Here is a 13,393-nt window from a genome sequence, read left to right as displayed (position 1 = left end):
GACTCTACAATTTTCATAGTCAGGAAAATAAAGAAAACTCTTTGAATGAGAAGGTGTGTTCAAACTTTTGATCTGTACTGTATATATAATAGATGATATATATATAATATATATAATTTCTGTCCCCCTCACTTCTGAAAAGATCGCTGTTGGACAGTGTTTTTTCTTTGCTTCCTGCTGGCCTTGCTTCTTCTAATAGTAGCTCTGTGTATTTTTATCTTACAATAACTCTCTGTTGTTTAGTGATAAAATATAACTTTATTCCCACCATATTTCTCATATTATTGATCAATCTTATCAGATTACTTATTTTAAATCTGTGAGGGCAGTGCACCTCAGCCCCTGCAGCAGGGAAACTGGGTGACAGTGAGGCGACATAAGCCCTATTCGGACGGGACTAGTTTTACAGGGGGTCGTTAGAGAAATCTGCGTTTCACAGACGTACTTGGTGATTTTAATCCTGTCCGAATCTGCCACGTCTGTGTTTTTCTCACACAACCTCTGTGATAATTCCAGAGCAAATTACCTACCGTTTTTTTCAGCAAACTCAGTGATCCTCTGAGAAAACTAATCCCGTCCGAATGCGAATGTCTGTGATTGCCGGTGATATTTTATTTCACAACGCGTTTCCTTGTGTGTTTTGGCCAACGTGAATTACCGTAGATGCTCTTACCGCGCGCATGTTTGATATATTTGCTTAGCGGCAAATAAATAATAATAATAAAAAATACAAATAATAAAATCAAGAGCAATATCGCGTAAACTGTTAATACCGGCTATCCCACGTAGGAGGGGACGTTCTCGCGACCTTGTGCAACGTTCCCTAAAAGTTATCTAAAGGTAACGAAAGTTCCGAACCTTTACCTCCTTTGGTTATGAAAGTGCTGCAGTTCAAGGTTCCTTATATGACTATAGGGGGACGTTCTATTTGGGGCATTTTATGGTCACATAGAAAACGTTACAGAGAGGACATTTGAGACGTTAACAGAACGTTCTCGCATGGTCCTCTGTTGGTCATATAATAACGTTCCCAAAGTGACTTTAGGGGAACGTTCCATACTGGTTGCTATATGGTCATGAAACAACGTTACAAAGAGGACATTCCGGACGTGAACAGAACGTTCCCATACGGTTCTCTGTTGGTCATATAATAACGTTCCGAATGTGGTTATTATATGGTCACACAACAACATTAAAATATGACAAATTAATGAACGCAAAGATGTATTAAATCTACATCTAATTAATGAAAATATTAAATAATAATATAAAAAGTATTAAACGTATTTGTTAGATAATAACACTAACATGCTAGCCAATTTATTAGGTCCTCTCTGCTATTTTTTTAGGATTTGATATTTGTTAGGCTACTTCAAAATAAAAACTATGGCTTTTACTCTACAGATCTAAAATCCTTGATGTGTCCATAAATCCCTTATTAACAAATAGACATACAAAACAATACAATGTCATAGATCAAGGCAACGTGAAAATAAGCGATGCGTAAGTGATGCAGTTCAATTTTTCACCACATTTACATTGGAAAATTGTGGAGTTTTGTGGAGCTCTGACACTGTCTCATAGCACCCACGTCGAAGTCGTGCGTTAAATTTTAATTTATCAAATGCACTTTACGACTTAATATAGTCTAAAAATACTTACTACCATTGCTGCAGAATGGTGAACACATTTACCATTTATTATTTTCTATATAAATGTCCAATATAAATGTCTATATAGCTTACTGTACATTTCTATACAAATATTAAAAATGAATATTTTGGTGAGGTACTGCCACACCCGCGGCTGTCTGTATTCAGAAGGGAGAGCTGCAGCCCAATTCAACTGTGAGCCACTGCTGCTGGTGCATCGTCCTTTCTTTATGTGCGGAGTGCGGAGCGCGCGCACTGCGGGGCATGGAAGCGGCCATGCAGTCCCTTGCATTTTTTTCCTGTCACCAGTGTAAAAAACTTAAAATACTCAATTTTTGGTCAAAAGAATAATACATTATTTAAAGCTTTTATTTGTGTAAACTGACAATATCAAGAAAACTTTAGCTAAATAAACCACCACAAAAAGGACTGTTTTAAATCTGCTATGAATATGAAGTATGAAGATTGTTGTATTGTACTGTATCTTCTATAAAGATGAATATTACATTTCGTTAATTTAAAAAGCACTTTAATGTTGTATAAATAAATAATAAACTTTTGTTCTGTTAGATGTGTTTTGGCTAGTTTTTGTATATTGTATAATTATAATATATATCTAGGTAATGAAAAAAAATATATATATTTATATTTATATATTTACATTTATTCATTTAGCAGATGCTTTTATCCAAAGCGACTTAAAGATGAAGACAGTGGAAGCAATCAAAAACAACAAAAAGAGCAATGATATATAAGTGCTACAACAAGTCTCAGTTAGGTTAACACAGTGCATGTAGCATGGGATTTTATATAATATAATAAATAAAAAGAAAACAGATAGAATATTTTTTTTTTTTTTAAAGAATAGAGCAAGCTAGTTAGAGGTCTTTACACATACACATACAATTGCATAATAAATGAAAATAAAATAGAATACAAAAGATTAGAAAGGTAGTTAGATTTTTTTAAGAATATAATTAGAATAGTGAGTGTTAAAGTTAGAGGGTCAAATAAAGATATATATATATATATATATATATATATATATATATATATATAACAAAAACACAAAAACAAAAACTGCTTGAGCGATTCAGGAAAGCAGCTGCTTGAACCTCATTCTGGGAGAAGACTTATTTATTTTTTACCATGAAGAAAAAAATCAATCGGGTGAGTCAGGTTCTGCACATCTAAGAAGAAACAGGTATGACGTTTATACATCTTTATCTTACACATTACAATAATGTGTATAATGTGTACAAATACGATTTTTCATGAGAAATGTTCGCCTATCTATAAGACGAATAAAACACGACAATTTTACAACCGGGAAATATGACCTATGGGTTTATTTGCACTTCAACATTTTTAAATAAATTGTAAAAATAATACTAAATTACAATTATTATAATATGAATTATTTATCAGTAAATAATACTAAATTACTATATTTTTATTTATTTATACTCATTTAATTTATATATTTGAATTCTAATGTATTATTTCTTGATAACAGACGCTGCTAAGTATAAATTAAAAATGTAATTAAATTTAAATTAAAATTTAAATTAAATTTAAATTAAATTTAAATTAAATTTTTAATTAAATTTTAAATTAAATTAAAATTAAATACAATTTTATGCATTTAGCAGACGCTTTTATCCAAAGCGACTTACAGTGCATTCAGGCTATCAATTTTTACATATCATGTGTATAACACACGTTGCCATGAAAAACAAAGCGTTGCTATGGACGCAGGATTCTAACCTTATATAGAGACGGAAATGACTATTTTCTTTAATATTTTCTTTATTATTATTTTTTCACATTATCCTTTACATAATATAACGTAATTATTAGTATTATAACGCAATATACAATTATATAAATATACATATGTTTTTTTATATAAAATAAAAAACATTTAACACCTAGGTCACAAATTCTAAATCTGGCAGCGGGTATATAAGCTGGGGTCTGTGACCTCACCCACTCAGTGGACATCCCAACTGGACATCCCAACTGTCAGTTTCTCTGAGGTAAATATTTTAATTAACCATTCTATCTAAATTAAAAACATAAAACTAATTAAAAATGACATATAATGTACTTTACATGATATAAATAAAAATAATATGGAATTATAAGGACAGTAGCTTTTGAGCGAAATTTCCTCATGGTAAAACTGCCGTTTCCACAAGAAATTCAATAAATTGTCATAAAATTGAAGGACTGTCTTTTCCAGTATAACAAATGTACCACATTTACTCAGACAAACTGCTTTTCCGTCTTTTTCTTTAACTTTAACCTTCTCACAGGCTTGGCTGTGAGCGCGCGCGTGTCCCTCAACCTCCGCACGAGCGCGACGGTGCCGTCATCACAGTGGACGCTAGACCCCATTTCGCGCAAATGTGTGCACGGCAGTTTTTGTAATTTTGCACGAAACTCTGCTTCCAGAGCTGCACGACCTCGAGCGTATTCTGGCCAAACAGCAAGCACCCAGTTTGCGCTTACAAAAAAAAATAAAAAAATAAAAAAAGTAATAAAAAAAAATAGAGCCTAGAAATAAGCAGAAAAAAAGCAGAAATAAGCCTTTTTGGTGAAAATAAAGGTCCATGTTTAATAATTCTTGAAAATAAATTTGTATTGGTTTTCTTTATAGCCTACATAACAAAACCAGAACAAACTATAAATACGTAAATACAAAATAAAATAAAAACAAAATAAAATAATAATAATAATTATACAAATTACACTTTAATGCACAACCGTAGGCAATTCACAATTCAGGCATTGTATCTAATATCATCTGTATCCTTTGAAGTAACAGTTGTAAATAAAATTGTCCCACGTTGATGTATATGTGATTTCAATTCACTTTGTCTCTTTTCTGTGCTTTCCAGACCCTGCCCTACAGACAGATTACCATGTCATCTCAGAAGGTAGGCTTGTCTTGCAAAAAAGGTTTTCAAATTTACAGCATATTGCTGACATGCCAGAAAAAGGGAGCGATTTCACAGCAATGTGATTAGTTCAGTGTTATATCAAAATGTTTTTCACCTTATAATGTGGCGTGAAAGATCCCTGTATTTGCCTAAATATTTATGATCTTTAGGTTTTTTACTTAAATTACATGCGTGTACCCATTTGCAGAGAAAAAAACACATAGCTGTGTCACACAACTGGATGCCTGCAGAAGCTAGGAAAAGAGAATACAAACGATTATGGCAGAGGGTACAACAGAAAATGAGAAATGTGCACATTAACGCAGCTGGTCCTAGTTCTGTGCTAAACAGTGAAGCAGACAATCCCAGGGACACTATGCCAATCTGGAACCCGGGCCTAAAAAATGCAATGACTGGAGAATCTAATAGTGACAGCGATGAAATGTCGTTTGTCAATGCTGACATCAGTGCAGTCACATCGCTACAACATACAATGGCAGAAGACACAGAGAATATGGTTCTTGATTATTCCAGTAGTGACATGGATGGAGAGTTTTTTCAGAATAATGCCAACATTGATATGCCCACTGAAAATTTAGAAGAAGAGTTAAAGAGGTGGATCAATGAATATAATATCAAGCACAATGCTGCAGAAAAACTGCTCAAAATTCTCAGGAATCACGGGCATAAACACCTGCCATCTACTACTAAAACATTATTAAAAACTGATCCTATTGAAAGCCAAATGGTGTCTGGTGTGGAATGCATTAAATTAGGAGTGACTGAACAATTAATCATGTGTTTGAATCGATATCCCTACAATTATGCAAAAGACATCACTGAGCTTGAGATTTCCCTCAATGTAGATGGACTGCCACTCTTTAAGAGCACTGGTAAATCTTTCTGGCCTGTACTCTGCACAGTACATCTAAAACCAGCAAGCACATTTCCTTTGACCATTGCCCTCACTGAGGCCAAGCCCAAATCACTGGACTTCATTAAAGTCATATCAGATGAACTGAAAATGATTCTAATGAATGGCTTTGCATGGGGAGAAACAACACTCAATGTAAGATTGAGATGCATTACCTGTGATGCACCAGCAAAAGCCATGCTGAAGTGCATCAAACAATTCTCAGGTTACTATGGCTGTGACAAATGCACCCAAAAAGGCAACTGGGAGGGACGCATCACTTACCAACAAGTGCATGACCTCACTTTGAGGAACGATGTCTCATTTAGAGAGCAACACCAGCCAGAACATCATCACGAAAATGCTGTGTCCCCTTTCAGCAATCTCCAAATTGACATGATCAAGTCTTTCCCTGCTGACTACATGCACCAGTGCTGCCTGGGAGTGATGAGAAAAATGCTCCTACTATGGTCACAGGGCAAGTCGGGGCATCGGCTATCGCCGGCTCAGCTGAGGGAGGTCAATCAGAGGCTAAGGAACTTGAGAAATGACATACCCCATATTTTTGCCAGGAAGCCACGCAGTCTGGAGGAATTGGAGAGGTGGAAGGCCACTGAATCCAGGCAGTTTATGCTCTACACTGGCAAAGTTGTTCTCCGGGGAATCCTGCCAGAAACCCTGTACAGTCATTTCATGGCCTTTAGTGTGGCTTTGTGTATACTAGTGTCTCCACATTTAACACAAACCCACAATGTGTATGCCCATGAGCTCCTCACATATTTTGTAGAACAAGGCCGGCATATATATGGGAAAGAATTCCTAGTGTACAATGTGCACTCACTGCTTCACCTCACTGCTGATGCCACCACATATGGATCATTAGACAAATGCAGTGCCTTTGCATTTGAGAGCTACATGCACCAGCTGAAGAAGATGGTTAGATCAGGAAACCATGTTCTAGTCCAAGCAGCAAAACGGCTCCAAGAACGTTCACAGATTCCTATACAAACAAGTGAAGAGAAACCAATACAATTGAAACATCCTAATAATGTTTACATTGTTAGCCCAACATCCTGCTGTGAAGTTCTGGAGAGGACCAACTCCGGAAAGCTCTTATGTAGAGTCTTCTCGCACTTAACGTCGTACCTTTATGAGCCATGTGACTCGATGATCTATGGAGCCTATGTATGTGGTCCATCAAAGATGGAGATCCTGGACAAGACAAACTTGCAAGGAAGGGCAATGATCCTTGAGGACGGGCATGGCCGCAAAGTTGTCTTTTCTCTCCTTCATGACCTTGATTAATGAAATATGGAAATATGTACATAGTTAGTATTATTTTTTTTCTGTCATTGCTTTAATGTCTTAATTTAGATTTCATATACTGTATATTGGCCCTCTTTTCTAAGGAGTGTCTGTTCTTCTGTTTGTAATGTAGGTTGGATTTTACATAGTTATTTTTGAACAAGAAAATGCAATTGCTGTGGCGCCTGCATTATGGGTAGAGGAGGTGAATGGGGTAAGGGGACATGCGCACACACACACACACACACACACACACACACACACGTAATACCGGAAATAACATATTCCCTGAAATGTTTTAGGTTCTGATTTGCTACTGGCCCCGTAGAAACGCTGCTGCCATGGCAAAGGCCTCCCAAAGGCCAGATAAGGAGCTCTGGAAGCGGCACAAAATAAGAATACTCTCCGAGACTGGTGAGAAAACTGAATAAATATATAGTCATATGGAGGTACACTGCCTTTACACAGTAAAATGATTACAAAAACTAAAAAGACAACTCAAATTTGCTCTGTCCTTAGACAACTATAAGACAGCCAGAGAACGAGCCAAAAAAGCTGTAGAAAGTTCAAACGTGGACACAGAAGAAGAGGTGCTAAAAGAGCGGGAAAAAAAAGTGCCATCAAAATACTGGACCGAGAGTGATGCATTACTCCACTTTTTATGTATAAAAATCATGCCATGATTACAGAGAAAACTACTCTTATAAAACTAAACTATATATAAACTGTTTCATCCTGAATAAATAGGAGAATGTGAGATTCCTACCAAAAAAAGGAGAAAAATGTCCACATCCTCTCAGAAGCCATCAAGCCTCCCAAAGCCTCCAAGTTGTAAGTAACAGATTTAACTTTTCATTGTCATGTGTCATTTCTTGTGTTGTGTTGATTTGATGGTGGTGCGTCAATTAGTGAACAGGCAAAATAAGTGCATTGCCAGCTGACGGGAAGAAGCTATTTTGTGTGAAATACAGTACAAACAGATTTCTAATGAAAATCCTATTTTAAAAATGTTTTGAATTTGGTTGGAGTGTCTTATATTGTGTGAGTTGTAGGTTGGTATTTTTTGTCATGGCATTTTGTGTAAAATTCCTTGTGAAAGTATTCAACTCCCCTGAACTGAGTTTATCCCATGCTTTCAATGTCTGTTTTTAGACAAACCACCTCCTGACATCACAGCTCACTCACCTGAGGAAGATGAGCCATCCCTGCCAAATCTTTCTGCTAATAATACTTTTCATGGTATGCATTTTTAATGTTGATATTCTATTCATCTGTTAAAATAATTTTTTTTTTTTTTAATCTTCAAAAAATTAAGATTATGGCTGCATTTTTTTTTTTTTTTTTTTATTGTTTTGCATCTCTGTTACCTTACATTATACATTCATCTCTGTAAAGCTGCTTTTAAACAATCTGCATTGTTAAAAGTGCTATATAAATGAAGATGACTTGACTTACTATCCAAATAAGACCATACTGTAGCTATTGCATCTGGCAATACAGTCATGCCAATGTCTGTATTTTATTTCTTGAAGTACCACACATATGCCTGAATATTAAGCAAATAACTAAATGTCAAGATGAACCCCCCCTTCCACCATCATCATCTCACCCATCTAAATTTTTCAGATTTCCAGCATCTCATCGAGCAATCTGAGCAGCGGATGCTCCTCGCAATAGAGAGAATGTCGACAGATATTTCTAATTCTATTGAGCGTCTGATCCAGGCTATTCAACAGAATCGTCCTGGTCCGGCAACCATCACAACACCACCACAGGAGACCATTGAGAGGCCCTGCAAAACATTGCAGGAGCTGCAAGCTTTCATATTAAAACTTGAGGACCCAGAAGGGAAAAAAAGGATGGTATGTTGATATAGCACAGGGGTCAGTAACCTTTTTGTGACAAAGTGACATTTTTAATTTCAAAATGTAGATTTGTGTGCATGTAGGCTAAATTATCTGAATGAAATACATACATTTCTCGCATTTGCTTGTGTGTCCGCAATTAACCCTGCTCCATGTGCCATTGCAATACTAACATTTGCTTCATTTATCTTTAAATGTTGCATAGATACAGTTTTTGAGCCTGATGGGAGGTAGCAACATTGGAGACGCTGTGAGGAGAATCCTTCGAAAAATAGCCACCAATGAGGCCTGGTCAAATTACAGCCTTAAAGGCCGAAAAGGAAAACTGACCTTCATTGGGACAGCCCTCCACCATATTGTTTTAAGTATGCTTTTCAAAACTTCTCTCTTCTTTTCACTTCATCATGCAACTTTTTAAAGAGCAAATGATAAACAGAAAAATGCCTGTACTGTCCCTGTACCTTCGAATAATATGTTTTCTCGTTTTTGACTTCTAAACGGAAAAAAAAAAAGTAAAAAAAAAAACATTTTATTCAGCAAGGATGCATTAAATTGAACAGAAAAGAGAGTTAAGATTTACATTTCAAATAAATGCTGCTTTTTTTTCTTTAATTCATCAAATAACCCTAAAAAAAAACACAAAAATGTGAAGAAGCACAACTGTTTTCATCACTAATAATCATAAATGTTTCATATGGTTTTAGTTTTACTTATTCACTTATTCATATTGCTCAAAAAGTGTACTTTTGGATTTCAAAACTTTATTAAAATAAACTAAACAAATAAATGTAAATGTAAATATGAGAATTAAAAAAATAAGAAAAAAACAGATGTATTGTGATATAGGTGACAAAATATTGTGAGAAAATAGATATGAAGTTATTTAATGAGCTTCCTCACTTAACCAGTTATCTGTGCTTCCTCAGCAATGAAGTTCCACATTTCCGAACACGAAAATGCATGCAGCAAATAAGCAGTTCACAATATTTTCTTCAGTGAACTCCAAAATTCTCCCACATTAGGTAACGTTATAGATTCAGGGCGTGGCGCGTGGACACAAATCAACTGATATGGATTTTAAATTATTTTATTAAAAATTATTTTATCAACTTGAAATACAGGCATATTTTTGTAGATGTGTTGCTAAAAATATGCATTACATTTGCATGTGATTGTTTAAAACCCGTATTTCCCGTGTCCGACACGGGTGGATATTTTTCATCCGTTTGAGCAAAAACCTACAGGTACCCGAACCCGTGCAGGACTCTAAATGTAAGCTACACCATATAGGCCTATGCTTATATTTAATTTCAAAAAACACAAAAACAATTGCAATATTACAATAAATACAAATTATTGTATACTATCACAAGAACCATTTATGAATTAGTTAATTCGTTTTTCCGATTACAAAATCAAGTCATTATTTTAGTAGCATGAAAAAAACAATAGGATTATAAATTAATATCTCACTTACATATACAGTTTTCCTCGAGTGAATTCAGTGAAATCCAGATTGTGTCTGTCTCTGTCTGAGGTGAGCGGCAGTGGCGTGAACGCGGAAAAAAACTCCCGCGAACCAGCAGTTTTTTTTCTTCACTCTTATCTAAACTCATATGATTGGTTATTGCATCATGAGTTCATCAGATTCGTGTCTGATTGTTTATAATGCTCAATTTTGCATGTCATGTATAGGCTGACTTACTGTAATATGGCGTAGGATAACACTTTTAATTTATTTTCACATTTTATGTCAATAGTGATAATCGTCATATATTTATTTAGATTATTTTAACCCGCTTGTTGAATATGCATTTGTATCCATTTTGGAGGGAGCAGGGCAATTGCATCATCAGCAATATTATTTCCACATGGTGCCGTTCCCCGGTGCTGTCCGAGGCGATTGGACTGAATCGGTTGATCAGTTCTTATTATAGAATCAATTGCTCTCGTGCAGGGCTGCTTCACTGCGTTATGTGAGAAAGCGGTGTTCTTTATAAAAGTACTACAGAAATATCGCATCTATTAGGACTAATGGGATATTATAACAAATAAAAAATATAAAATAATCAAATTATAATTATAACTATAATAGCCTAGTCATATTTAAAAATGTAATCATGTATAACAATAACGTCATAATAATGGTCCATTTTAAACGTTTAAGTGTCTCTTTTTTCAATTTTTGTTCGGTGGAGCTGTGACTATTGTTCTTGTAAAAACTTTTCAGCATAGTTTGGAGCCCTGAGACTTTCACATTTATTTTGTTACCTTTTTTTTCTCTTCTAGGTGCTTGTGCCAAACAATTTCCGAAACACACAGAAAAGGAAATTGATACATGTATAGGGGAAACCCTCAAACATGCACCTCACCGTGCCAAGTTGGTTGCGACACCTGTAAGTTGTTTTATTCAGTGAGAGCTCTCTCTCTCTCTCTCTCTCTCTCTCTATTCTCTAGAATAAAATAACTGTTTTGATTTATTTACTTAGTACCGGTACTTAAACAAAGTGGAGTTAAAAGTAATTAAAGAGTCATTGAAGTGATTGATAAATATAATGTTTAATTTTTTCAGGCAGCGGAAGAACAATTTCGGGCACCTCCTGAAGATGGAGACAGTGACTGATACACACACACACACACACTATATATTTAATATAAATAATTTTTTTATTTATTTGTTGTTCACCATTTACACAACATAAAATTTATATAAATATGTGTTCTTGTTGTTATTACTGTTTCTTAATATTTGTGTGTGTATAATATATATATATATATATATATATATATATATATATATATATATATAATGTAATATATAATTTATTTATAATCTGTTTTTGTTCACACAAAATAAATGACTGATTTTATCTTTGAATGTATTAAACGTGCATGCTTATTCCTGATTAAAGTTCTGAAAGAACAAGTGTTTTTTGCAGTAAAATTTTAGTTTGGTTCCCTACAGGTCCTTGAGACCAGTGGGGACGTTCTGAAAACGTTCACATAACGTCCTGAATGTTCTGTGAAGGTCCTCAAAATAACGTCCCCCGACCCTTTAAAGAACTCCACATCATGACCGTCTCCGAACGTTCCCGGAACGTTACTAGGCGATGTCCTTGACACCAGTGGGGACGTTCTGAGAACGTCCTGGGAACGTCACATTTGCAAATAAAACATGGTCCCCTAAACGTTCCGATAACGTCCTGAATGTTCTGTGAAGGTCCGCGAAATAACGTCCCCAGACCCTTTAAAGAACTCCACATCATGACCGTCTATGAACGTTCCTGGGACGTTACTAGGCGACGTCCTTGACACCAGTGGGGACGTTCTGAGAACGTCCTGGGAACGTAGCATTTCTAGCTGGGATTGTAATATCAGCATCAGGTAAGATTACTCACGTTCATTTATGTACTCAGTTTATGTACTCAGTCATAATGTTTTAACTACATTTAATTAAAAAAAAAGAAAAAGAAAAACAAGTTAAACTAAAGGAACCACACATTAACATGGTTTTGCTATACTAGCCATTTAGTAATTATTGTGTAATAATACTAAGGCAATCATTCTAAATGAATTAAATGCACGCATACAGAGCGAGTGACCTCTGTGACGCCCAGATGCACAAATCAGACCCTCCCACCTCTGTAATGAACACGGAGATACTAATCCTGTCCGAATTGGTACATGAAAATCACAGACGTCAGGTGGTAAGAATCGAAACTCAAACGTAGTTTAGAAAACTAGTCCCGTCCGAATAGTGCTGTAGTCGCGGGTCAAAACACCGCTCTTCTGTTCTGATCAAAACATCAAACAGGTTCTCTCCACTCAGTGATGCACCCACTGAGAAGCCTGATGAAAGTGCTCTAGTTAATAATAATAATAATAATACATTTTATTTAAAAATGCCTTCCTCGGTATTCAAGGACACCATCCAGGAATACATAAAACATAAGTCAGAAAAAAAACATATACAGAGATATCATTGACTTGATTGCAAATGAATGCACAGACACTATTTAAACTTAACAGAGATGACATCACTTCAACGGTGAACTGCCTATAACGGTCATTTTGCATTATTGATGCACTGTTTTCCTAATGAATGTTCAATCAATTCAAGTTTATTTGTATAACGCTTTTTACAATACAAATCATTACAAAGCAACTTTACAAAAAATTATGTTTCTATTTAGTAATAGCTGATAAGTGGTGATTGTCATGCTGTGTTCACACCAAACGCGAATAGAGCGTCTGGCGCGAATGATTTCAATGCTCGAAGTCAATGCAAAGGTGCGTTTATGCGCGTCTGGCGGTCTCGCGGTGCGAATGAGGCGTTGGGCGCAGCGCGGAAGACTTGCATCAATTTGCACCACGTTAACCAATCAGGAGCCTGCCCAGGAGTCACTCATTCAACATGGAGGAATGAATGATGTTGTCAGTGAGCAGTCAACCGGAGCTTTATGACACAAGTATCACACACAAGTTCATATTTCAGGAATAAAAAGGACATTGCTTGGAAGAGTGTGTTGTAATACACATTTAACTTTTGAGTCAAGTATACATTTATCGACCCACGGCCTTCCCGCTTTTTTTACAACTAATTTCCCCCTACAGCTACTTTTCGCTAACAAGATAATGCGTTTATTCAGAGGATGTGTGCAGGAAAAAGTGGAAAAGACCCGACTGCTCGATCAACTTCAGCCATCTTGCAAA

General features: G+C 35.6%; 2 protein-coding genes and 1 long non-coding RNA gene across 6 annotated transcripts in view; 2 read left to right on the top strand and 1 right to left on the bottom strand.

Moving 5' to 3' along the window:
- LOC127953360 (zinc finger protein 883-like) overlaps nucleotides 1–13,393 on the bottom strand; it is a 375,243-nt gene that overhangs the window by 239,370 nt on the left and 122,480 nt on the right. The gene's annotated exons all lie outside the window — the stretch shown is intronic.
- The window catches only part of LOC127953479 (uncharacterized), a 181,083-nt gene that overhangs the window by 162,493 nt on the left and 5,197 nt on the right, over nucleotides 1–13,393 (top strand). The window lies entirely within an intron of this gene.
- On the top strand, nucleotides 7,567–11,322 carry LOC127953438 (uncharacterized). Its single transcript, XM_052552688.1, has 6 exons — nucleotides 7,567–7,646; nucleotides 7,968–8,054; nucleotides 8,442–8,677; nucleotides 8,886–9,045; nucleotides 10,970–11,076; nucleotides 11,253–11,322. Exons 1-6 carry the CDS (start codon nucleotides 7,598–7,600, stop codon nucleotides 11,301–11,303), a joined length of 690 nt encoding a protein of 229 aa, XP_052408648.1. The 5' UTR covers nucleotides 7,567–7,597; the 3' UTR covers nucleotides 11,304–11,322.

The sequence above is a fragment of the Carassius gibelio genome, chromosome B3, assembly GCF_023724105.1.
Source record: "Carassius gibelio isolate Cgi1373 ecotype wild population from Czech Republic chromosome B3, carGib1.2-hapl.c, whole genome shotgun sequence".
NCBI lineage: Eukaryota > Metazoa > Chordata > Actinopteri > Cypriniformes > Cyprinidae > Carassius > Carassius gibelio.
This window is presented reverse-complemented; position numbering and strand designations above follow the sequence as displayed.